The 25,001-nt window shown below is 32.5% G+C and overlaps 1 protein-coding gene across 1 annotated transcript; it reads right to left on the bottom strand.

Annotated features, from left to right (window-relative positions):
- Window positions 1-3,129: 3,129 nt before the first annotated feature.
- On the bottom strand, window positions 3,130-5,587 carry LOC130963162 (uncharacterized). The gene is made up of 3 exons (XM_057889311.1): window positions 3,916-5,587; window positions 3,611-3,815; window positions 3,130-3,202 (listed from the first exon to the last, which is right to left on the bottom strand). Exons 1-3 carry the CDS (start codon window positions 5,585-5,587, stop codon window positions 3,130-3,132), a joined length of 1,950 nt encoding a protein of 649 aa, XP_057745294.1.
- Window positions 5,588-25,001: the final 19,414 nt, after the last annotated feature.

Raw genomic sequence — 25,001 nt, 5'->3', positions numbered from 1 at the left:
TACTAAGCACATCACAAGCCATGGAAGCTAAATCAGAAAAGCTATGGGCTTGAGATCTCCAATATTGCAAGACATCTATTTTAGTATTCATATCAAGAGTTGACTCTTCCAAATAGATATCTAAAGAAGACTTTCTTTGTGAAGCATTAGTTTGAAAATTTATATTTCTCAACTCCTACAATATTCAAAAAAAATAATAAAACAATTAAGAAAGTAACATATTGACAAAAACATATAAAAGAAAATTATATTAACATGATGCACAACAGAGATAAAACTTACATCAGGCACATCAAATAAAAGTGAATCATCTTCTCTAGAAATTGGAATTCTTATTTGACCACCAGAAGCATTAGAAGAGGCATTATGTGACAAAGTTTCTGAATATACTTCAAACAACAAATACAGCTTTTTCTTGATGGTGGTCAATTTCTCATTAGCAGTACATAGATCCACTTTATTCAAAAAATATTCCAAAACATGAAATTTCATTCGAGGATCAAGAATAGCCTCTAGAGAGAGAATTATGGAATAATTGCTCCAATACTTATCAAATTTGGCTTTCATTGGTTGCACCATTTTTCTTATGACCTCATCCTCACTAATGGAGAATTCTTTCAGCAACATTCAATCCTCCAAATTTGCATAAAATATAAATTTGAAGTAGGATAAGATTGTCCAGACATCAAGGTAGTAATTTTATAAAATGGATTTAGAAATTTACAGATTTCTCTTCCTCTTTTTCACTCTTCTTCCGGCGGACAATCTTTGAAATTGTTATCCTTCAAAGAGAGTCTAACAAAACCACGCTCACATCTCAAAGCACTCTCCAACATCAAGAAAGTAGAATTCCATCTAGTAGGCACATCTAAGTTCACTTTAATGTCAGGAATTTCAAGTGACTTAAGAACATCTCTAAATTGGATAACTCGTGCCTCCGATGCTCTCACATACTTGATACTCTCCCTGATATTATGAAAAGTAGAACTAGCAACCTTCAACCCATCTTGAACTATCAAGTTTAAGATATGAGCACAACACCTCACATGAAAAAAGTCCCCATTACACAACAACCCATCACTTAAAAGGAGGTTTCGCTTGAGTAAAGTTTGCATGCTATCATTAGATAAAGCATTGTCTAAGGTTATTGAAAATATTTTCTTCTCTATCCCCCATTCAGATAACAACTCAAGCACTTTATTTGCTAATTGATGTCCCGTATGTGGAGGGGGCATGTGAGAAAATGAGAGTATCTTAGAATTTAATTTCCTTCGTGAATCAACATAATGGGCAGTCAAAGTCATATAACCGTCTGTTGTGCATGAAGTCCAAAGATCAGTAGTTAAACATATCCTACTTCGAAGTTTTCCTAACTGACATTTTAACTTTTCTTTTTCAGCAATATAAAATTTGAAAATATCAGCTACAGAGTGTTTCGAGAAAACATCTTAGCATCAGGATTCAAGTACTTAAAAACATCCCTAATTCTTCTATACTCAACAAATGAGAAAGGCACATCATGTTCTATGATTGCTATTGCAATTTTTTCACGAAAAACCATAGGATCAACTTGTCTAGCCCTTAACCTCCCAACTTCATCAAGCATCATTTTTCCCAAATCATGAAATTTGGGAAGTTCACGACACATAGGAATATGTTGTCTCAATGTAGAGGTACCATGAGTACTATCCCCACCTTTGTATTCTTTTCCACACCCTTTACATTTGCACCTTATTTTTCCATCTTTTCCAACTATTTTTATAAAGCTATCCCAGACATTAGATGTAGTTAACCGTTTTTTCTTTTTAGCATTTGACCCATCAATATCAGCAGGTGGAATACTTACAAGAGGTTTCGCTTGAGTTACTTTTGGCGAGACTTTGTCGTTAACAAGATCATCAAAGTCATCTTCAGAGTCTGAGTCCAAAAAAATTTGTTCTACCTCAGCATTTGGATCAACAATATCTCTTGCATAGTCATCCATAAATCCAAATTAAATCACTAACAAAAAATAAAAACACAGAATCAGATTAATCCTTATTATAACCCAAAATAACTCAAAACAAAATAGAATACATAAATAATTGATGTTAGTGTCATACTATTCATCTAAATGTTGAGAACTTAAGATTTGTGAGAAAAGAAATAACATGCATATTTTATTATTAAGACAAGAAAGTAATCTTACAATAGTTGGCTGAAAATGGATGAGTGTGATGACTGAAGACTACGAAAACTAACGAAGAGTAGAAGCTGACTGAATAATGGATGAGATAATAAAAACTGAAGGGCTAACGGTGATGAGAGCCTCGCAAGGCTCTAATGGTGGGGATGCTCATCAATGACACCGACAAAGAAGTTACTGTCGCCGGAAGAAGGATGGACACATGCATAAATAATAAATTTGTGAAGCTGTGATGCTGTGCAGAAGAATATGGATTTATGCTACTTTAGTGTGCTTTCACTTTTTCCTTTGAACGTTTGCTCACTTGCTGTGTAGAAGAAACAAAAATTGAAGAATTAGGGATTTACTGATTTAGCATTTAGGGCATATGGTGATATGGATAAGGATTATTGGATTATGGGCTGATGGGCATATGGGCTATGGCTACTCTAGAGTGATTTTTTTTTCCTTTCATCCTTTGTACGTTACAATTTTTAGTGAGTGTTAGAGAGAGTTTTTTTTATTTTGTACTCTTAGTCTTATATTGTATATGGGTTGAGTTATATTTGGGCTGTGTTTTTTTATCTTGCATAATATTGGACTATTGGTCTTTTTATTATTTTTGTACGGGTCGGGTTAGTTTTTTTTTTTCAATGATGCTTGGCCAAAAGCCCAAAATTTAAAATTTTGGTTTTAAAAAAAGAACCAAATTTTATGCGGGCCCCCGTTTAGCCCGCGGGCTAGCCCATCTAACCCGCAATTTTTTTCGGGTTAATCGGGCTCAGCCTGTTTAGCCCAAAATTTAAATGGGCATGAATTAGAGGCAAAAACCCGCCCATTTAAACGGGTAAACGGGCCAGCCCGATGGACTTGTCCCATTTTGACGGCCCTAATCAAAATCTAAACTCAAAAGTTAAATAGTAATAAAAGCATATCTAAATATTAAATCCCAACATCATGGTTTATCAATCATCAAAATCTGCAAGAACTTGTTGCAAAATCTGCTTCGATGGGATGATCTTCACCTTCATTCCCACTCTGTTGAGCAGAAGAATCAAGAGATGTAACATAAAGACCGCTACTACCACTGCCACTTTGATATAAATCAGCATCAATTTCACCTAATAAAATAGACACGTTATCATTATATTATAAACTAACAACATTCTAATAAATCATTAGAAACTAAATATACTATACTCAAGCAATAAGTCATCCACATTACTAGGAAGATCGAGCTCTTTCTCTACAACCTCTTCAGTCACCCAAAAGTGAACTTGACTGATGCTTTCATAATCAATTGGATCATATTGTGTCTTTTGCTTTCTTTTTTCTTTTTCCTTCCTAAAAAGTTAAATACAATATATGAAGATTTAATAATTTATAAATTTGTTATGATAAAGATTACAAATGAAACAATATGGTATTTCATGAAACATATATTACCTGGATTTAAGACGCAAATTATAGGTAACATAAACAATGTCATTCAGTCTATCATGCTCCAATCTATTTTTTCTTTTTGTATGAATCTGGTAAAAAAGATTCCAATTTCTCTCATACCCAGAAGAAGCAGATGTTTGGTTAAGAATGCGAACAGCTATCTTTTGTAAATATGGAGCAGAGCCTCTGAATAACCTCCACCATTCATCTGCCAATTATAAAACCATAACATATTAGAAGATATCAATTAAGAACATAGGAGCATAAAACAAGTTACTATTAATTAAAATATTCAGCCATATTCTTACCAGGCTTAAGTTTAGATGCAGCTCGAATAGCTTCTTGTCTATCAAAACTTTCCTTCCGATCTCTATATAAATGTATTTCTTTCATTGCCTGAACTGAATCCAAATTGTTACACTTGCAATACAAGGTAACAAGATCAAGCAAATCTCGCATAACATCAGGTGCTTCTTTATAATTTTCATTAAAAAAGAATTTAGGATTCAGGAAGTAAGTTGTCACATGAAGATCTTTCTTCAAATGCTTGTCCCATCTTAAGTTGATAATATCTGTGTACGGCTGATATGCAGTCTTGGATTTCCTAAACATCTCCTTAATTGCATCTTCTGCCCTTAGCATTCCTTCATAAACATATCCCAAAGATGGTTTGTCATCAGCATCAACAACCCTCAACAAGTAAATCAGAGGGCCCACAAGTTTACATACAGTAAAGCAATCGTCCCAAAATTTGCAATCTAGAATAATAGCACTCACAGCTCTACTAGTAGCACTCCTTCCTAATTTGTGATCAGTGAAAATTGAATCTACAACCAATGCTTGCAACTCCTTTTTACGGTCAAAGATGCTCTTCAATGTGATAAACACAGTTGCAAAACGGGTTGCACCAGGACGTACGATTTCTCTCGAATGAGGTTTTTGTCTTAGCCAAGATAAGAAAACCGTATGATTGTACACAAATACTGTGATCTTTGAAGCACGTGTTGCAAGGTTAGAAATATGGGCCATGCTGCTTATATCTTTCAAAATAAGATTAAGGCAATGAGCAGCACATGGTGACCAATAGATATTATCATATTTTCTATTAATAAGCCTACCAGCAGCAACATAATTGGCCGTATTGTTAGTCATAACATGCACAATATCATTAGGTCCAATCCATTCAATCACCTCAGAAAACAAATTACACAAGTGTGAAGCATTTTTTACCATACTGGACGCATCTACTGATTTCATGAAGCACAAACCTTTAGAACAATACACCAAGAAATTGATTAACGTTCTTTGTCTTTGATCTGTCCAACCATCAGCCATGAGGGTACATCCAGTTTCTTTGCATGCACTCCTATATCTATCAACTAGCATTTGACTTTCTCTTTTAAGATCAGCCAACAAATGAACCCTTAACTTATCATAAGAAGGCCCCTTGTAACCAGGTCCAATACCAGCAACACCATCCAACATATACTGGAAATATGGCGACATCACAGCATTAAATGAAATTTTACAATCCAAAAGCCACCGAGCATACCGTTTATCAACTTCGTGTATCGCCTCTTTGTTTTGCAGAACACTTTTAATAATTGGTTGAGCTCCTAGAGTTGTTCTTGGTGCAAACATAGGAGGAATGACTTTGGCTTTTTTCTTTGGATCGCCTCCAACTCCTTGCTGACTCGAGGTATGCTGTTGTTCCTGTTCTTCTTGAGCTATTGCCTCATTAATTGCATCCTCTACCTCATCACCACCCTCTTCACCAAAACTTACTTTTCTTTTCTTTTTGTTAGTCTGAATTTCTTTCAACAAACTTTCCATCTGTTTTTCCACATCATATGGAATTTTAGGATATTTTTTCACGTCTCCAGTAATCTTTGCTAGATGTTTCTTCATCCTGTGAATTCCACCTCCATTGAAAACTTGTAGCCAAAATAAACATTGATATTGTGGTTTTCCATTCACCATTTGTAGAGCAAAATATTTCCAAGCTAAATGTGTTTTTCTCCTAAGGTTAGAAGAACCTTGTGACTAACTATCGTTAGCACTACGAGAATTAGGATTAGCAGCATCATCATTCGAAAGAGGAGGATCGACAAGCATGTTATTATTCACAAAAGCATTGTTATCAGCAGTTACTTCTTGATTAATATTATTTTCCATAATTGAAATTAGTAACACCCACAACATAATGAAATTAAAAACAGCCACAACACAATGAAAATTAACAATGAAAATTAACAACATGAAAACTAACCTTGTTCTTAACCTAAAGCAGGAGCCAAACACAATGAAAATTAACAGCATATTCTTAACCACAACACAAGACCATATCTGCCTCAGGCATTCAGCCATTTAACACAAGGCAATTCTGCCTACAGCCTACAGCATTCAGCCATTCAAGTATTCAAGAAAACACAATTAACAAATTATCCATGTTCTGGAATCACTTAATCAGAACCATACATTCTAACAAATTAACAAATACAATGCATTCAGCCATTCAACAAATTAACAAGTACAAAGCAGCAAAACACAAAAACATCAACATTAGGCATTCTGGAATCACTGAATCAGAATTCAGAACCATACATTCTAACAAATTATCAAATACAAAGCATTCAGCCATTCAACAAATTAACAAATACAAAGCAGTAAAACACAAAAACATCAACATTAGGCATTCTAGAATCACTGAATCAAAATCCAGAACCATACATTCTAACAAATTAACAAATACAAATCATTCAGCCATTCAACAAATTAACAAATACAAAGCAGCAAAACAGAGGAGATGAAACAGAGAAGATGAAACAGAGGAGTCACTCACCTGGGTGCTGACGAAGCAAAGACCAGCAAAGATGAAGCGAGAGGCCAGCGAAGATGAAGCGGCGGTGCTGAGGACCAGGCGACGGCAGTGGCAGTGACGCTGATGACCAGAGGACTGCAGGGATGACGGACGGCTACTGGGCTGGGCTACTAGGCTTCGAAGCTAGGGTTCAGTGGTTCACCAATCACGTGTGGACTGAGACTGAGATAAATGATTAGGGGAAGACTCCAGGCGATGGCGGTAGCGATGACGACCTGAGGACCCCGACGACTGTGGTGGCTACTGGGCTGGGATTTGGAAATGCTAGGGTTCTCGAGTGAGATGAGTGAATGGGAGAAGAAAGGGGGTTCTCGAGTGTTAACCGGGTCGGGTTCTTTTTTTTTCAACTAAAAATGGCGTCGTTTCACTGTTTTAGAAAAACCGGTCGGTCACCGGTCCAGCCCAACTGGCCAGTTTTTAGCCGGTTCATCGGTTTTCTCTTGGTTTTCTCTCCAGCGGTTATTAGAGGAGGACCGGACCGCTTGCATCACCGGTTCGCGATTAAACCGATCGACCCGGCCAGACCGGTCTAGTTTTCAGAACCTTGGTGTAAACCTATTTCGAAAACTCTAAATATTGTGCTTGCCTTAGAATTAGCTATCTTCGACCTTTCTTACACTGCTCCTTCACTAGGGGCTAGTCTGTACTTTTGGTGCCCCACCACTAATAACTTTTATTTTTTTTATAGAATGATGGGTCCGACTCTGATGGACATTTCAACCCTAACCGATTTACCAATTGATGGTGAATTCGTGTCATGGCCGACCGATTATCCTGAGTCTGATTTTGACATTAATTTCTACTCGAACTCCATATCGAGCTTGTTTTCCTCTTGCTTTAGCTCAACTCTTTATTTTCTACTCAAAGTCAGTCCAAATTCAAGAGAATAACTATTTGTCCCTGGCCATTATGCTTCATCACAAAAAAAAAACTCATAGAACTTCCTGCTTTGATTCTGAGTTAGCTTTATGAAATACTTTCGTTGGTTGTCAGTGAAATTCATTAAGGGGATCCTTCGATTAATCCTTTTCGGTCCCATATGGGTTGTAAATTTGTGGCTAAAAACTGTTCTTAAATCTCAACTCACAGCTTCTGATTCTACAATTTTCAATACTCCGATCGATGGTATCCGTATTTTCCAAATTTCTTGGACGAAACCAAAGGCCATGTCTCCCATTAGTGCCTTTTGACACTTTGTTAGGATTCTGTTCGACATCAAAGAAGAAAAGAATATTTCTTATTTCCCAAATTCATTCTCATTTCAACCCAGTTCTGTTTCATGCCTTAACTCTTTTACTAGCTCTCAGCCAAAGAATCAAGCAATAGTCGATGATATGTGGGCTAGGATCTTAACTCCTCAAATCCTCCCTGTCGGCTTACCTTATGAATCAACCTGGGCTCTTTAAAAGAAATTAGCCGTTTATTCTCCTCAGTATGTAGCCCGACCGTTTGGATTAGCCCAAGGCTTACCTTTTCCTTTGTCTCTCAATCCAAAGGCTCAAATGATTCACTATGAGGTGTTGGAGATAAAAGAATTCGACAAGATGTTAGAGATAAACCACCAAAGGATGTTGACTCAACACCATTATCTGAATATCAATCGTTGGTTCTTGTCGACTCCCAGCTTTCATGAATGGTGGTCAAAGTATTTTTTTTTACTCATTACACATCTGTCGATCAAGCTCTTTCGAATATGGTTTTTCCTACTGCGTAGATAGCATCAAAGAAAACCAAAGTTGAGTATATAGAAGAAATCTTTAATTTCTTTTCAAGTACTTCGTACTTCTTCAGGCATCGTTTTAATACTCGACTCACCTTACTTTTTTATTTCTTTGAGTATTTGACAGAAAACCATCACTAAAGTTGTTGTTGACCCACAATTAGTTGAGGAAAAATGGAATACCAACGAGGATGTAGCACCTAAGACAAAGACTAGACAAAAGGGATGTCGGAGCAAAGAAAAGTCGAGTGGTTGAACCCTTACCTCCAAGAAGCGTGGTCCTATTGATATTCTGATGGGAGCTGAACCACCAAAGCTTCAAAAAGTCTGACCGGCAACCTCAAAGGTATATACTTAATGATGTTTGTTGTAGATGTTGTCACCTTGTACTTGAAAATTTTTTATTTTTCAAATATATTGCAATCGAAGCAACCCCAAAAAGGAACTTCCTCTCAAGTTGCTGATATCAACGATCCTTCTGATCGAGAAGTGAATTAGCCAGTTCATGATGAAATAGAATTTCTTCAGCCTATTCAGACTACTCAGACTATTAGTCCGTTTACTCATATTCCGACTTCGACTCTAAACCTATCATCGACAATAGCATCTCACATTTCGACATCTTCTCCTCTGGTACTTCTTTTGTTTAGATTTTCAACGTTAAGTTCCTTTCGACTACCACATGATCCTTTTATCTTTGCCATATTTAGATTCGCTACATGCCACTTCCTAGTGATGCGGGAGCTCACCAAGAATCTGGGTATGCATATGGATCAAGGTCAACTGCTGCAGCTACCACTATTGTTCCTAGATGTTCGACACAGAAATTTGTTGAACTATTGATATAGAAATTCGTCAACGAAGACACTATTCCCATACTATTGGCACAGAAATTCATCGATCAAGACACTAAACCAACTTTTAAAGTTTCTTCTCCAGAAGCTGAAAAATATCATGTCTGAAGCTCGACAAGTTTATTTCTCTAAAGAAACTATGGCATTGTCTTCTAGTCTAGAGTTGAGCATTGTTATCCCTCAAGCTGAGAAGTCAACTCAGGCAACGTCGACCAAAGAAGAAGAGGTTATAGAAGAAGTTACTTCCCCTGTGCCCATAGGTCTAGATCCTCAAGTTGTCGACAAAATCAACATTGTTCTTGATTGCTTGAACCATTCGATTGAGGATATCAAGGACAATACTGTCCTAAAGGATCGACTTACTGATGCACTTGCTTATCTCAATCAACGTATTTCTTCTGACATGTATTCAGCTTTTAGCTTATTTATTGAGGACGTCTCCTCCCATCTTTCTGAAATTCACGATGCTGAACAATAAATGAACAAGCCACTTGAGATTTTAGCCGAATGTGATACTTAGCTGAAAAAATATGACACGGCTATGTCTCAAGTCACTGAGGTTTTTTGGAGGGTCGGGTAAAGGAACGACAAACGGTGTCAAAGATTGCATCCTTAGAGAGAGAATTGGCTGATCTAAAATCAGGAAAAAACAAAGTTGCATCCACCAATGTCGTTCTCTCTCTTCAATTGCAAAGGATTGAAAAGGCTCATGCTTTCAAACTTTTAAGTCGAGGTGCTTTAGTTGAGGTAGTCACGCGAGCCACCAATGCCCAAGAAGCAGCGCAATAGTCCTCAAGCCTAGACCAACATCAAGATAATCTAAAACTCATGTTTAGGAGATTACTCTAGCTCTCTTTTGCACTTATTTTATTTAGTATTCTTGACTTACTATGTTTTAATGACAATGGTATTTTTTGATATACTTACCATTTACATACATGGTTTGACTGCTATTTGTATCTCTTATTCCATATGCAACACTATCGAAAACTTTTCTATTTTAAAGGGTCCTTCCTATAAAGGAGACCATTTGCCTTTGACTTGCTCAATTGAATGTACTAATTTCAATAATGAGTCACCAATTGCAAATTTTTAACCTTTCACTTTTCAATTGTATGACTTAGATATCATCTCTTTTTGCTTTATCATTCTGTCTAGTGCCATGAGTTGAACTTGGTCTAACTCATCTAATTCATCAATCATACTCGACCAATATTGTTCAACTAGCAAATAATTCTGCCTTAACACCCTTATGTTTTGCAGATTTATTTCAAGTGGCAAAACATCTTTATGGCCATACCTAACTCATAAGGTGTCGATTTAATTGATTTTCTTGGAAAACACCTGTAATCCCATAACACCTGACTTAGTGTAGTATGCTAGTTTCGAGGCTGTCTGCCTATATGCTTCTTTATCAAACTTATCAAAATTTTATTAATGGCTTCGAGTTGGCCATTAGCTTGTGCATAGTAGGGAGTTGAATGTATTATTTTAATGCCTCATGACTTAGCAAACCCCTTTATTTGTTGACTAGTAAATATGGTCCCTTGATCTGTATTCAGCGTTTAGGGAATGTCAACTATGAATGATCGACTCCTCAATAAAGTTGATTATCTTGGCTTGGGTAGTAACTTCTTTCATGGGCACAGCTTCCACCCACTTTGTAAAGTAGTTGACTGCCACCAAGATAAACTTATGCCCCTTAGTCGAAGGAGGATGAATAATTTCTATTAGGTTGAGAGCCCAACCTCTAAATGGCCAAGGCCTGATTATAACATGTAAATCAGAGGCATAAATTCTCTGAATTGGTGCATGCCTTTGGCATTCATCACAATGTCGAGCAAAATTGATACAATCCTTCATCATTGAAGACCAATATAGTCCTTGTCGACATAGGTCCAATGCATTTTTTGACCCACATGATGAGTTCCACAAATACCTTCATGCACATCTGATATAGCAAATATGCATCATGCATACTTAAATATTGAAGCAAAGAACCATCGACGCTTTTCTTGAATAGATTCCCTCCAACCAAATCAAAGCTCAATGCTAAATATTTAACTTTTTGATCTGTTCTTTAATTGGTATTTTTAAGGAAGTCAATAATCTTATATCTCCAATCATTTGGATTAGGAGAGTTTGCGCAGCAAACCCCTCTTGCTTCTAAAGGAGTTAGGTTAGTTTCAATTTCACTAAACTCCTTTATCAACTTGGGAGATATTTTATAGCAAGCCATTTGAGCTAGGTCATTAGCTTCCTGATTCGACTCTCTAAATATGTGCTTTATTGAAACTGAGTCGAACTCAGTTAAGAGTCAAACGGCTACCACAAATACTTGACTAAATTTTTACTAATAACTCAATAGTTTCTAGCCAATTATAGAATTAATAATTGTGAATCTCTCAGGATTTCAACTGTTCGAGCTCCTTTTTCAATTAAGAGTTCTAGGTTAATGATCGAAGTTTCCTAGTAGGGTCGTGCATCAATATTGACACAAGGGCGGTCTGCTAGAAAGTCAGCAATCACTTGCCCTTTAACAGCTTTGGCAGAGCATAAATAAAGAATATTTGATTAACGCTAACATCCACTTGCCAATTCGATTCTCAATACAATAAGAAAGCATGTATTTAATAACATCAAATTTTGAAACAACGTGAACATTCTTTCCAATTAAATAACTTTTTAGCTTAGTACAAGAGAAATATAAGGTTAAGCAAAGTTTCTTGAACACACTATGTCAAGTCTCTACATCAGCCAACATTCGACTTAGATAATAAACCACTCTTGATTACCATCTTCATCTTCTTGGGTCAGCATGTGCCCTGGAGTTGTTTCTGACGTAGCTATATATAACCTTAGTGGTCGACCTTGCTTAACAACAGCCAAGATCGGGGGCGAAGTCAAATACTTCTTGATCTAGTCGAATGCTTGTTGGTGTTCCTCTTCTCATTTTGAATTCTTCTCCCTATTTCAATTTCAACAAAGGAGTAAATATCCTTTTTTTCCTGACAGGTTCAAAATGAAATGTCGAAGAAAATTCACTTTACCTAAGAAAGATTGAAGTTCTTTCTTGTTTTTGGGAGGTAATGAGTCAAAGATAGCTTTGCACTTGTTAGTGTCGATAGCTATTCCTTTTTTCTGCACAATGAATCTCAAAAAATTTCCTGCAGATACACGAAAAGCACATTTCAATGGGTTTCTTTTGAGTCAATGATATCTCATTTGTTTAAAAGCAGTTTCTAAGTCATCGAGATGAAATTGTTTTGACTTCGACTTTACCACTACATCATCAATGTAAATTCTCATAAACTTACCAATAAAATCATAGAAAATAGAATTCATTGCTCTTTCGTAAGTTGTACCAGCATTCTTTAGTCCAAACGGCATGATTAACCATTCATAGGTATCAATGGCTCCAGGACATCGGAAAGTTATTTTTGATACATCTTCCTAGTATGTGAATATTTGATTATATCTTGAATATCCATCCATGAAACTCAGAATTTCGCTTCCTGCTACAGGGTCGATCAACATCTCTGCAATTGGCATGTGACATTCATCCTTTGGTGTCGCTTTCTTTAAATTCCTGAAATCAATACACACCCTTAACTTTTCATTTTTCTTCTTGATAGGCACAATGTTAGAAATCCATTCGACATATCAGGCTGTTCAAATGAAACTACCTCTTAATAAACGATCGACCTCCTCTTTGATTTTTACCATGATTTCAAGTGCAAAATGTCTAGGAGCTTGCCTTATAGGTCGAACATTATCAATAATGGAAATCTTATGTTCGATTTAAGATCGGTCTAACCCAAGCAGTTCCTCATATTGCCAAGCAAAACAATCCTGATATCTTTTCAACACTTCAATTAGCTTCTCCTTAAAGATAGGATCTAAGCATTTGCTGACATATCTAACTCGACCTTTTCCACCAATCTTGACTTCCTCGAAAGGGTCTTGTACTCTGACCCTTTTATTGTGTAAGTCTTTTAAAAATAAATTAGACTCCTCAAACCCTAAGGGATCGAGATCATATATACAATCTAGTGCACGTTTTCCTATGCACTCCTTCTTCTCAGTCATATAGACTGAAAGTCGAGCCCAATGGCTCAATATATCCATCAAGTGGATTCTGTGGCCAAGCTTTCCTTGGCTATAGGGACCAACTTCATATCATGGGCCCCGACATAGCATCCTTTGATATGAGCTGGGTCAAAGGTGCTCATATCAATATCTAATGGTCGAACACTAGTATGATACTCCTTAAAACTGACATTTATCTGTTCAACATAGCAAGGGCTATTGTCAGCCTCAATTTCTTCAATCCTTCCATCCTCATTCTATAGCACCAAATTTTGATGCAAGGTTAAGGGAATTGTCCCTACTCTATGGATCCAATCTCTTTCCAACATCATATTGAGGGTTGCCTTGGTAGGCACCACTATAAATACCGTGGATCGTTAGACACTTTCTACTTTAACCTTGAGTGGCATCATTTTCAAGGCAGTTGTTGACTTATCATTAAATCCAATAACAGCCAAATTTGTCTTAATAAAATCTTTGACTATTTTCTGGAATAATAGGAGCATGCTCTCAGGCAACAAGTTAATTGCTGCTCCTCCATCGACCAAGATGGGATTGATCACCAATCCTTCCACCTTTGCTGTAATATGCCTTTCAAATAACCCCTCTTTGATCAACCTATTTTCGACAAACCTGCACTCGTCTCCTGGGATGATATCATCACAATCTCCTTCAAGAAAATTCTAAGGGCTTTCAAAGTCATCGTAAAAGTCAAAAGGGAGTATCGACACTGTGGCTACATAACCAAAACCAGTCTCACCGAAAATGACATCCATGTCATCTTCAAATCTAGAGTCGAACGTTTTTATTAATGCTTTTTCATCTTCTTTCAACTTGGACATTGGCTTAGTCATGGATGTTTCTTTTGACACATCATTTGGTTCATGGATTTGGGTCGAGGATGTTTTATCCTCCTTTTGTTCTTCCTTATTTGGTGACTTACTATCTTTACCCAACTCGGGATTTGGACCTTATCTATCGATATATGCCCTTTGTGCTTGAGTCACAACTCTTGGAATGATGGGAGACCTGTTCTGAAAGTTGCGTCGAGATCTAGCTCGACTGTCTCTTCTTTTGCTTGTCCTTTGTTGAGAAGCACATCTTTTCTGGTTTTCAATGCAATTTCTAAAATCACCTCTAGGAATGTTAAAATTATAATTCCTGGAGTAGTTTGGAGCATTATTTTGTACTAATTTGCTGTTTGACACATTTGATGGAGGAATTCTAGTCTGACTTGACACCCCCTAGGGTTTTTGATTGATTGTCACAACAGTGTGCATTTGTTTTTTGACAGGAGCATCTGTAAAATCTCGATCTTTAGCTCCTTACTTTAGTCGAACTTGCCTTAATTCCTCTTGATGAACATGCTCTTTACTCTTTTTGTTTGAGTCAAAAGCCTTAGCAGCTGACATGTCGAACAAGGCATTGCAATGAGGGCATATCGATACATTTTCTTCTTTCTCTCTTTGTCTTAGCGAAAAATCTAACAGGTCTTCTCCTGCTTTTGGGTAAATAGGCCTTTCTGCTTCAAATATATCCAGCTTAAACTGATTGTCTTTCCTTAAAGGCTCAACGAATGCCATGTTAATTGAAAAGGCCATTTTCTCTATTTTAGCAAAGTTTGACGTAACCTAGACAGGATTAGAATCTACTTTCATCTCATGTTTGTCGGCGAACTTCAATCGACCATCTTCAATAGCTTTTTGTATCAAATTTCTGAAATGAATACAATTATTAGTATAATGCCTAGAAGCTTGTTAAAACTTATAAAACTTTCATATCAGAAACGGATGACATTCTTTTTCCTTCAGGGAGTACAAGCTGCTTATCTTTTAATAATATATCAAAAATTTGTTCAGCTTTTGTTAGGTCATAAGAGTAATTCTTTCTCCCTGAAAAAGGGGTCTTATCTTTAGCCGGATTAAGAGATCGACACACATAAGGAGGCCCATCTTTGAATTCTATAGAAAACGCTGATTCATTATTTGACTCTTTCTCACTCATACAATCAACAAAATTCACTTTTTTTTATTAAAAAAAGGTTTTCTTTTGTTTGATTCTAGCTCTTCTTTTTGTTTATTTAACTTTTTGATTTGCTGTACTTTATCAGCTAACTGAGCCAAGTCAAAGAATTGTTGATTTACTAATTTCTTTCGAATATTGAAGTTGATCCCGTTGATGGCCATCTTAACTACTTTAGGTTCCGGAATAGGAGTGAAAACACTTATTCCTCATATCCTTAAACTGAATAAGATAGTCATTGATCGACTCAGTTTTTTCTCTCTTTGCGGTGAATAAATCAGACAAAGTCACCTTCATTTCTCTCCTAAACAGTTGATCATGAAAACTCCTTTCCAATTGAACCCAACTATGTATCGAACTAGGTTGCAAGCTTGAAAACCAAGTAAAAGTATTTTTTTGTGAGTGAAGAAGAAAAATACCTCATTTTCAAATATTCATTATTAACCAACTCACTGATTTTGACTGTATATCGAGCAATCTGCTCTATAATCGATTCTCTATTCTTCCCAGCAAATTTTGTAAGAAATTTAAGAGTTTTGAATCCCCTTGAAAGCTCAGCTTGCACGACATAATCTGAAAAGGGGGGTATAAAATAAGGTTGATTTGTCACCCCTATATTCAATCCTGCACTATTCAAGATTGCTCGACGACTAGGGTTATGGGCTTGAGCAACATTATTTGCTCTTGATTCATTTAATACCCTATTTGAATCTTCTCCCCTATTCAATATTAGAAGAGGATTATTAGCATGAAACCCTCTTAGAGGTGGAATAACAGGTCGATTAATTGCTCATGCAATATCATCGACTCATCGAGCAACTTGCTCTATTCTAGCATTATTGTTTTCTAACATAGGATTTAACACTATGGTCATTTGTTGGGTAAGCATATTTACTAAATCATGCTGGTAGTCGTCAATTTATTGTCTAAACATAGCCAAAGACTCGACTGTGTTAAGGGGTGATGTTCTGACAGGAATTTGTCTCAACATGTCTGAGAAAATAGAAGGACGTGCAACTCTCATGGGAAACCTACTTACCCCCTATGCCTTGTGTTGAAAGAATATTTGGCATTGTAGAAGTGGTTTAATTTGTGACAAAGGTATTGACCCTAAATAGAAAGGATTATTCATCAAATATTGATGTGCTCCGTAATTTATCATATAAGGGTAGTAATGATTTGGTATACTCATCGAGAGGTAATCCGAAGGAGGTGGTGCAGGATTATACAAAGGGTTATCCTTTATAGTACTAGCATCTCCAACATATCCTGTATTAGAATTCTCTAAATGTAGAGAATAATTTGGAGGTAGCCCATATGGAGGCCATGTGATGGGTACAGCTGTTGGAATTCCTTCCGTGTTAACAGGGTTCAACCTTCGACTCGAGGTACCAATTGATGGGACAACATCTGTTTCAGGCCTCTTATGAAATTCCCAATATCACTATTCGACATATCTGTTGAAGTTTAGCCTCTATCAGACATTATTAACTTACCACTGCGTAATTGCATGCACAATTTCACACACAAACTTAATCCTGTGTCCCACTGGACGTGTTGCTTTGTTTCACTTGAATTTTGGTAAACTTTGACAGGGTTTCTCAACAGGGTGTCAAATCAATCTTGTATCAAGATTTGAAGTATTAGAAAGTAGATATAACCCTTCTGAAATACGACGCAAGAATCACTTAGTGTTAGTGTCGAAGCACACAGTGTCAAAACACTTGTGACAAAGTATAGCAAACAAAAAGAAGTATGTAAAATAAATAAAAGCAAATAAATGAAAGCAAGTAAATGAAAGAAATAGTAAAATTGAAATCGGAAGAAAGTAAAGTAAGAATAAAATATTGAAAACAAAGAAATGAAAAGAAATAAATTGAAACGGAAAAGAAAACAAAAGAAAAGCAAATAAAAGTGGACTTCCAACACTCACATACACTTTTGCTCCATGGTCTTCCGTTGCGTTGCAGAGACCGAGAATTTTGGCGGAGGTTTTGTGTAATGATCTAGTATTTTTTTATTGAAGTCATAGAACTCTTCTAAGTTTCTCCTATTTATAGACCATGAAGATAGACTTGCCATGGAGAATCTTGGCCCATGATCTTATTTCATCCTTTTCCTCTGCCATGACTTTGCCTTGACCATAAAGAATCTTGACTCTCATGTTTGATACCCACGTCTTTCTTGATCTTCAAATCCTACGTTTTCGTCAGCTTGCTCTCCAAATTTCGCACCCATATTCTTTATTCAACTTGAAGGTTGAGTAGCAGGCCTTGATGCTCAAGAAAGACAATAACTATCTTTCGACTTCGACGTTCTTTGCACCATTTTTCTTCGACTTCAACTTATTCGTCTCTACTTTTGTTGTCAAAACACTGCTTCTGTAGTCGAAATCATTGACAGTCGAAACGCTCTCTTATAAAAAAAAACTATTTTTTGTACCAACAACTACATACTTATTTTAGCATATTTTAAATTTCTTTCTCTTTGTATTGTCTTTACTCTTTTATCCACACATAATAAAAACTAAAAATTCAATGATAATTAATCTATTATTTTATTATTTTTTTAATTTTCTACTTTTGAAAACAAAAATAATGCAATTTGGATCCATCATTATAATAAGTAAAATTATATGTCTTCCAATTATTTATTATCTATTATCTATTATATATTTCTAATTTTACAACTAAAATATGTCCTATGTCATTCTTTCATTATAATTGGAATCAAATCTTTCTCTCCAAAATTAAGGAATTATTCCCTCTTTCTTACTAATTTTACAACCAAAATGTGCCACATGTCACTCTCTCATTTCAATTGGAATCAAATCTTTTCCTCCAAAATTAAGGAATTCTCTCCTCTTATTTACTAATTTTACAACCAAAATGTGCCACATGTCACTCCCTCATTGCAATTGAAATCAAATCTTTTCCTCCAAAATTAAAAAGTTCTCCCCTCCTCCTCTTTCTTTTCTCTATATCTTTCATTCCTTCAACCACTCTATCTCTTTTATATATTATTATCAATATAAATGACTAATTACTAATTTGACAATTAAAATATGCAACATGACATTCTTTAATTATATTAAAATTAAAATTAAACTATACCTATATTATGTATCATATATTACTATATAATTTAATAACCAAATGTGTCACATGACACTCTCTTATTAAAATTAAAAAAAATATTTTTCTTCAAAATTAATAAATTCTCTTTCTAAATTATCTCATCTACATTTCTCCATTTTTTTATTTCTCTCTACCATTTCTCTCTACCATATATATATATATATATATATATATATATATATATATATATATTAGTAATTTAACAAATCAAAATATACCATCCGATATTTTTTTATTACAATTAAAATAAAATTTTTCTTCTAAAATTAACAAACTCTCACTCTCATTCGTCATCTTTATCTTTCTCTTTCTTTTCTCTCATTCTCTATTTTTTCTACCTTTCTGTTCTATAGAAAACAAAATTAACAAAATAATATAATTCAAATAAAAAATATTATTATTATTATTATATACATATTTTTTTAGTTTTTTATTTAGTTTTAGATTTTCATCGCTTATCTTTCTAATCTATATTTTCATTTCTCTTCTTTCAAATATTTATTACATATAATTTGGAGAGAATACTAATGTTTAATTAAAAGTTAGAATCAAGATTATATTGTTTAAAAAAAATTAATTGAATTAATTTTATAACTAGTAGTATAATTTTTTTATACTAATATCTAATTATATTTTTATATACCTAGAGAGAAAAATATTATTTTTAAATAACATGTATAAAAATTAATTATTTCTATTTGTGCAACAGACTTAATACCTAATTAAATGTAAAAGTATAAATGTTAAATTGTTTCAAAGTTTAGATAGCGAATATTAAAATTAATTATTAATAAAAATTAGACTTTTTATATAAAAATAATAACTAAAAATCTTATTATTTAATTTTTTATCTACAAAGACATTGGTCTTTTTAGTCGGAGACTTTTGTCAACCTACGACTTTTTTTTTTGTAAAAGTAGTTTGATTTTATAAATTTTTTATGTCATGCATAATTTATACTATCAAAACAGAGTGAATTGTAATTTTAAAAAAATTATATTTCCATAATGTTATTACGGATAAAAATACTAATTTGAACTCATTGACAAGACGAAAATTAAATTAAACATCTGAAAATCAAACAGTAGTTTAATTAACCCCCGCCAAACATGAGATTTGGGTCCCCATCGGTTTCTTCATTTTTTTTTCTTTCTTTCTTTCTGTTTGTCTCCTTTCAGGAACTACGGTTGTGTCCAAAAGGTACATAGAATTTCACAAAGGAATGAATATTGAAAACTATGATTTTGCATGTGAAACGCTAAAAACATAGCTAGATAAATAAGCCAAGTTTCAGCATCAAATCAAGTAAATTAAAGGAATATGTTAATTCCCCATAAAAGTCGTTCATATTAATAGAGAAAGCGAGCCTAATTTAGGTTAAAACAAAAACACCGACATACTTTGAGTTAAGTCGAAAGATATTCTTAAAATTAACTGCGTGTATTAAAATTCTAATTTGATCAATTATATTTTTGAAATCAACAAAAGTATATCATGCTAATTTTTAATGGCGTGATAAATCATTCTCAAAAACATAATAATTAATAATGCAATTGACATAATTAGTATAACTGAAATTTTTGAAATCATTTTAATACATATAACTAATTTGGAAAATCACTTCAAACGAAACTTGATGTATTTTTCATTCGTTTTCCCACTTTTATCTACTATCAGTAGTCGGATTTCATCAACTAAATTCAACTAATTTGATTTTAGAAAACAATGATTATGCCTCTTCAGTGACGGATTTAAAATATTTTATTAGTGAAAGCAAAACATATATAATATAATAATTATTTTTATAATTATATTTATATTATAAAATACAATTAATTTTTAAATTATCACATAAATAAATTAAAATACTAAAATAATTATTTAAACAATAGTTTGTTATTAATGCAACATCACAAAATCAAAATTAAAATCAAATTCATTAATGAATACAATTTTAAAATTAATTTATGAAACAAAATAAAAAGTCACTCATGAAAATAGTAGTAAAATCATATATATACACGCACGCAATATACTCCTATTGCTTTGGCTATAATTTTTTCTTTAATTTTGTGGTAAAATTAATCACGCGAATAAAAAAAAACATGCAATAAGACATAAGAATTTAATTTTCTTCACATATATAAACCAACTCTCACTTTATTAGGAGGACTTTAAATAAAATCATATAAAAAAAATGAATCAAAATTGTTGAAGACTTGAAGGTAATGTATTTAAACGGAAGCCAATGAAAACAACAATCACGCACTTACATTGTCAGCTGGAGCAAAACAACATTCAGAAGAAGAAATAGATAGTAATATTAGATATTTGGATTACTCGAATAATTGCTAAACTAAAAAAGAGAGTTAGAGAATAGAACCAAAAAAAAGTTGAACGGAAAACAACACTTTACAAAATTGGAGTTATTCAAATTGATTAGGTTATTATTAATATTTTATTATTTTTTATATTATTTATTTAATTTTTTATTAAATAATTAATATAATATTTTATAATATAATAGAATCATTTAATCTCTTTTTTTTATTTGAATATATAGATGCTGTGAACTAAGAAAATAGATAAAGTGATAGGGTTAAATTTATTTACTTTGTGGAGGCAAAAATTTTTTTTATTATATATTACATGAAAAATTTTTAAATGTCATCAGTGGAGGCATTTGCTTCACACCGATTAATATATATAAAAATCCGTTCTTATGTTTTTTGATACTAATATTTTTTTTTAAATGTTTAATAACAAAAGTTTTGAATAAAAAATAATTAAAATTTATTTTATTTAATATTTATTAATTATTATAATAAATAATAATTAATAAATATTAAATAAAATAAATTTTGACTTTTTTTATCTTTCTAGTATTATTAATTTTCTTTTTAAGTCTTAATTGACATAAATATCACTAGAAATATGTGAAATTTGTTTACCACAATCAACTTGGTTTTTTATAAGTACCCACATAATAATTATGCCACCTAATTAATTAGATGGTGAATTTAAGTGTTTGACTTTTGCATGTGTACTACCACACACTGCTTTTTGGGATCCAAGATCACATGGGCACTATGATCATATTTTGAAGGTAAGAAAATATTACAATAATGAAAAATAAATATACATGATTATGAAAAATAATGCACTTTGAAAACATAGCCCTAATCATGAGTTCTTAGACGCATTAAGAAGCGGTGAATATTTTGAGAAATCGAAGCACCTTTTTTGTTTTGTCTGTTTGGTCCCTTCATTTGTTGATTTCTTGAACACATGCCCACACCCTACAACTCAGATTTGCTTAGAATACAATGAAAGTCACAATATATAAATATAAAATAACTTTTAATTGATTATTTGAGCTGATTTTTAAAAGTTCCCAAATATTTTTTTGTATTTTTGTTTCTGACAAAAAGTTGTGCTGTCTTTTATTTTCTTAAAAAAATAAGGTTTGATTTCATATTCGTGAGAAGAACTTGGGAGTACGATGCTTAAAATAGAGAATAATTAATGAGAATGAAAATCAACTTAGGAGTATAATAGAGAATAATTAATGAAAATGAAAATCAATTTGGGAGGATCATGCTTAAAATAAAGAATAATTAATCAAGACGAGAGAAGACATCTTACTAATAAAAAATGGTACATAATTAAAAATAAAAAATATCGACCGAATAAAATATGTTAAACATTACTAGAAGAAACACATTGAATTAAATTGCTCTCCAAGCAAAGGACTGTACTTTACAGTTAGCAAGTTCCGTACCACTTCATATGCTGAATCATATACATATTTTATTTTAATTTAACTATTTATTTAACCATCGTAAGGGATCATCAACTTGTCGGTGATATGCTACATATACTATAAGAAAATTTTTAAATATTTTAAAAATATTGTTGTTTGGCTTGATTTTGGTTTGATTTTGACACAAGTGTCGATCAAAGTTTGTATCTAAAAATTTAATTCGAAAAATAAATACGACTCTTCTAAAAATAAATTTGATACAAGACTTATTGATATTAATGTCAAAATAACTTTGTAAATAGTAAAAAAATATAATTCTTGTATTATTAATATAATAGATTGATACAAACAAATGTTTAACATGAACTAAAGACGAAAACTGGATTAAACAAATTTACACATGGAATTAGAAGAAAAGAATGAAAAATGCTAGAATACTAGAAATAAAAAAAGAAATGAAAAACAAAGTTGAAAATTGCAATAAAATTAAAAAATATTAAATTACTCTTTTATTTTAGTCCATGATAACAATAAAAAAATTTCATAACCACAAATTCATTCTAACAGAATAAATTCAGCTATAATTTTTAGTCTTTATTATTATCTTATCAGTTCAACTAGATATCCTTTAAGAATTGTATAATATTCAACCTTTTATTACAATAATTTAAAAAAATAAAATAAAAATATCTAAAAATTCTAAATAGATTTATGTCTTTTTAAAATTAAATACACATTTAAAATACAAACTAAATAAAACTAAAATTTAAAATTTTAATTTCAATTTTAAATTTCTGTTTCAAATTTAATACATTTAATTATTAATATATTACAATTTAAATACATATCCAAAAATCAAATTAGTTAGAATTCAAAATTTGGTAATTCTGCTTGCAAAATTCTAAAAAAAATTAGTTGAGTTCATTTATGAAGATATGTTATCTTTCTTTTTTCACTTAATAAAAAGTTCTATTTTTTTAAAATTTATGTATAATTTTGGAAGTGTATGTGTTTTTTGAGAGTTGTAATGTTAATCTAATTTGGATGTGTCAATACTTAATTTTGGATGTGTTTATATTGTTCATTATGTTCTTATGTACATATATAAGTTTTTTTACATAAGTTTTGGATGTGTTGATAAAATATTTAGAGTGCATTCTTATAATTTTGGATGTGTATTTAAATTTAATTTTGGATGTGTTTTCAAAATATTTTGAATAAAATATCGTACTATCAGATGTGTTATAATTGAAAAATAACAACAGAATTTTACCATACCATTTACATCTTTTCTCTTAAACTCTAGATTTTTTTTGGCTATTGAGTTATGAAATGAACATCCCCTCTACTATTTAGAATAACCATTCGAGTACAAAGGATAATAAACATCTTCTGAATTTTTGGGTTCACCAAGGATCGAACTCTTGACCTTTCGGATCTAGCGCTTTAATACCATGTCATGATACCACTCATCCCAAAAACTTCAGTTGATGGGAAAATGTAACACTAATAATTATATCTCTAATACTCTATAAACCTCTATTGTACACATTGTATAAATATCTCATTGGCTCCTCATACTTTTCCTAAAATTAAATAAAATCAACCTTATTTCAATTAAATAAGAATAGAGTTTTTATGTTTATTTTTAAATATAATTAAAAATGTTGAACATGATATTTTTTGACAAATTATATAAACACATGTGTGAAAAATAGTGATATCTTTCACCAATACAGAACGAGAGAGTGCTTCAGTTGGAAGATGGTGAGAGTGCTTCAGTTGGAAGATGGTGATACGTCTTCACTGGTGAAGACGAGAGGGAGAATTCAGCAGGAATGTACCTTTTTGGTTTTGGATTCACTAATGCAGTATGAATGTACCGTAGAATAAGGAATAAAAAACTTTATTTGTTATGTGAAATTACATAAAAAAAAGGCAAAGTCACAGTAACTAACAATAATATGAAGTGAGTGGGTTTTAAAATTTAAATTAAATTCATTTATAGATATGTATCTACAAAATAGGGACATGTTTCAATAAAAAAATAATTAAATATTATTTAAATCTGATTAAAGGCTTATTTGTGTTGTATAACTAGTAATTTTCTTATCTTATCTTTATTTATTCTTATCTTATCTTTATTTATTCTTATCTTTTATAAGTGAAGGCTTTATATATATTTAGTTTTATTTTCATAATTCAATTTAATTCAATCATTAAAATTTTTTTATCTTTTCTTTTTTTTTCTTTATTCTTTTACAATTTTATTATCTTTGTGTACTCTTTATGTACTCTTTCCATTTTATTAAAAAACTAACTTTAAAATGAAATTTAGATTATTTTTTATTAATTTAATATTAATGATAATTAATTATAATAAGAATATATAAGGAGTACGTAAGATTAGTGACAAAATTTTTTGATAATTTATTTCAGATCTCACTTTTTCTGATAATTCATTCCAAATGGCAGACTTAGACATTAAATTTAAAAGATTTGGGGAGAATCGCAACATTGCTTGGTATGTAGTCAATAATTAGAACAAGGTTCGGAATGTAAGGTTTGTCACGTATACTCTGAAAACTTGCTAAAACAATCCCTTCAACCTTTTGTGGTTAACCAAAACAACATTCACGTCCTAATTAGATTAGATGTTAAAATGTTGCAAATTGTCAAATTTGAAAAAACAGCTCTTTATGTGCTTCTATCTTGACGGACATATTCCGGCAAGATATCAGCATGGTATGAAATATGATTTAGAAATATTCTAGAAAATAAAAATGGTTTTGGTTTGAGATAGAACACATACTTTCACAGAATCAGTGTTGTAAGCAATGTGATGTGAAGTAATAATGTAATTTGCTTTCACATCATTTAAGGACAATTTATACAATATTTTGAAGCAAAAAAAATATTTATGACTAA

Source organism: Arachis stenosperma, chromosome 2 (genome assembly GCF_014773155.1).
Source record: "Arachis stenosperma cultivar V10309 chromosome 2, arast.V10309.gnm1.PFL2, whole genome shotgun sequence".
Classification (NCBI taxonomy): domain Eukaryota; kingdom Viridiplantae; phylum Streptophyta; class Magnoliopsida; order Fabales; family Fabaceae; genus Arachis; species Arachis stenosperma.
Note: the sequence above shows the minus strand (reverse complement) of the source record. Positions and strands in the feature narration are given on the sequence as shown.

Excerpts from the sequence above, each read along its gene's own strand:
- LOC130963162 (XM_057889311.1), bottom strand. The coding sequence starts at position 5,587 with ATGGTGAATGGAAAACCACAATATCAATGTTTATTTTGGCTACAAGTT. Across the intron at positions 3,816-3,915 it reads TGCATCTAAACTTAAGCCTG|ATGAATGGTGGAGGTTATTC; the intron begins GTAAGAATATGG and ends TATAATTGGCAG. Across the intron at positions 3,203-3,610 it reads AATTTGCGTCTTAAATCCAG|AGTGGGAATGAAGGTGAAGA; the intron begins GTAATATATGTT and ends TCTGCTCAACAG.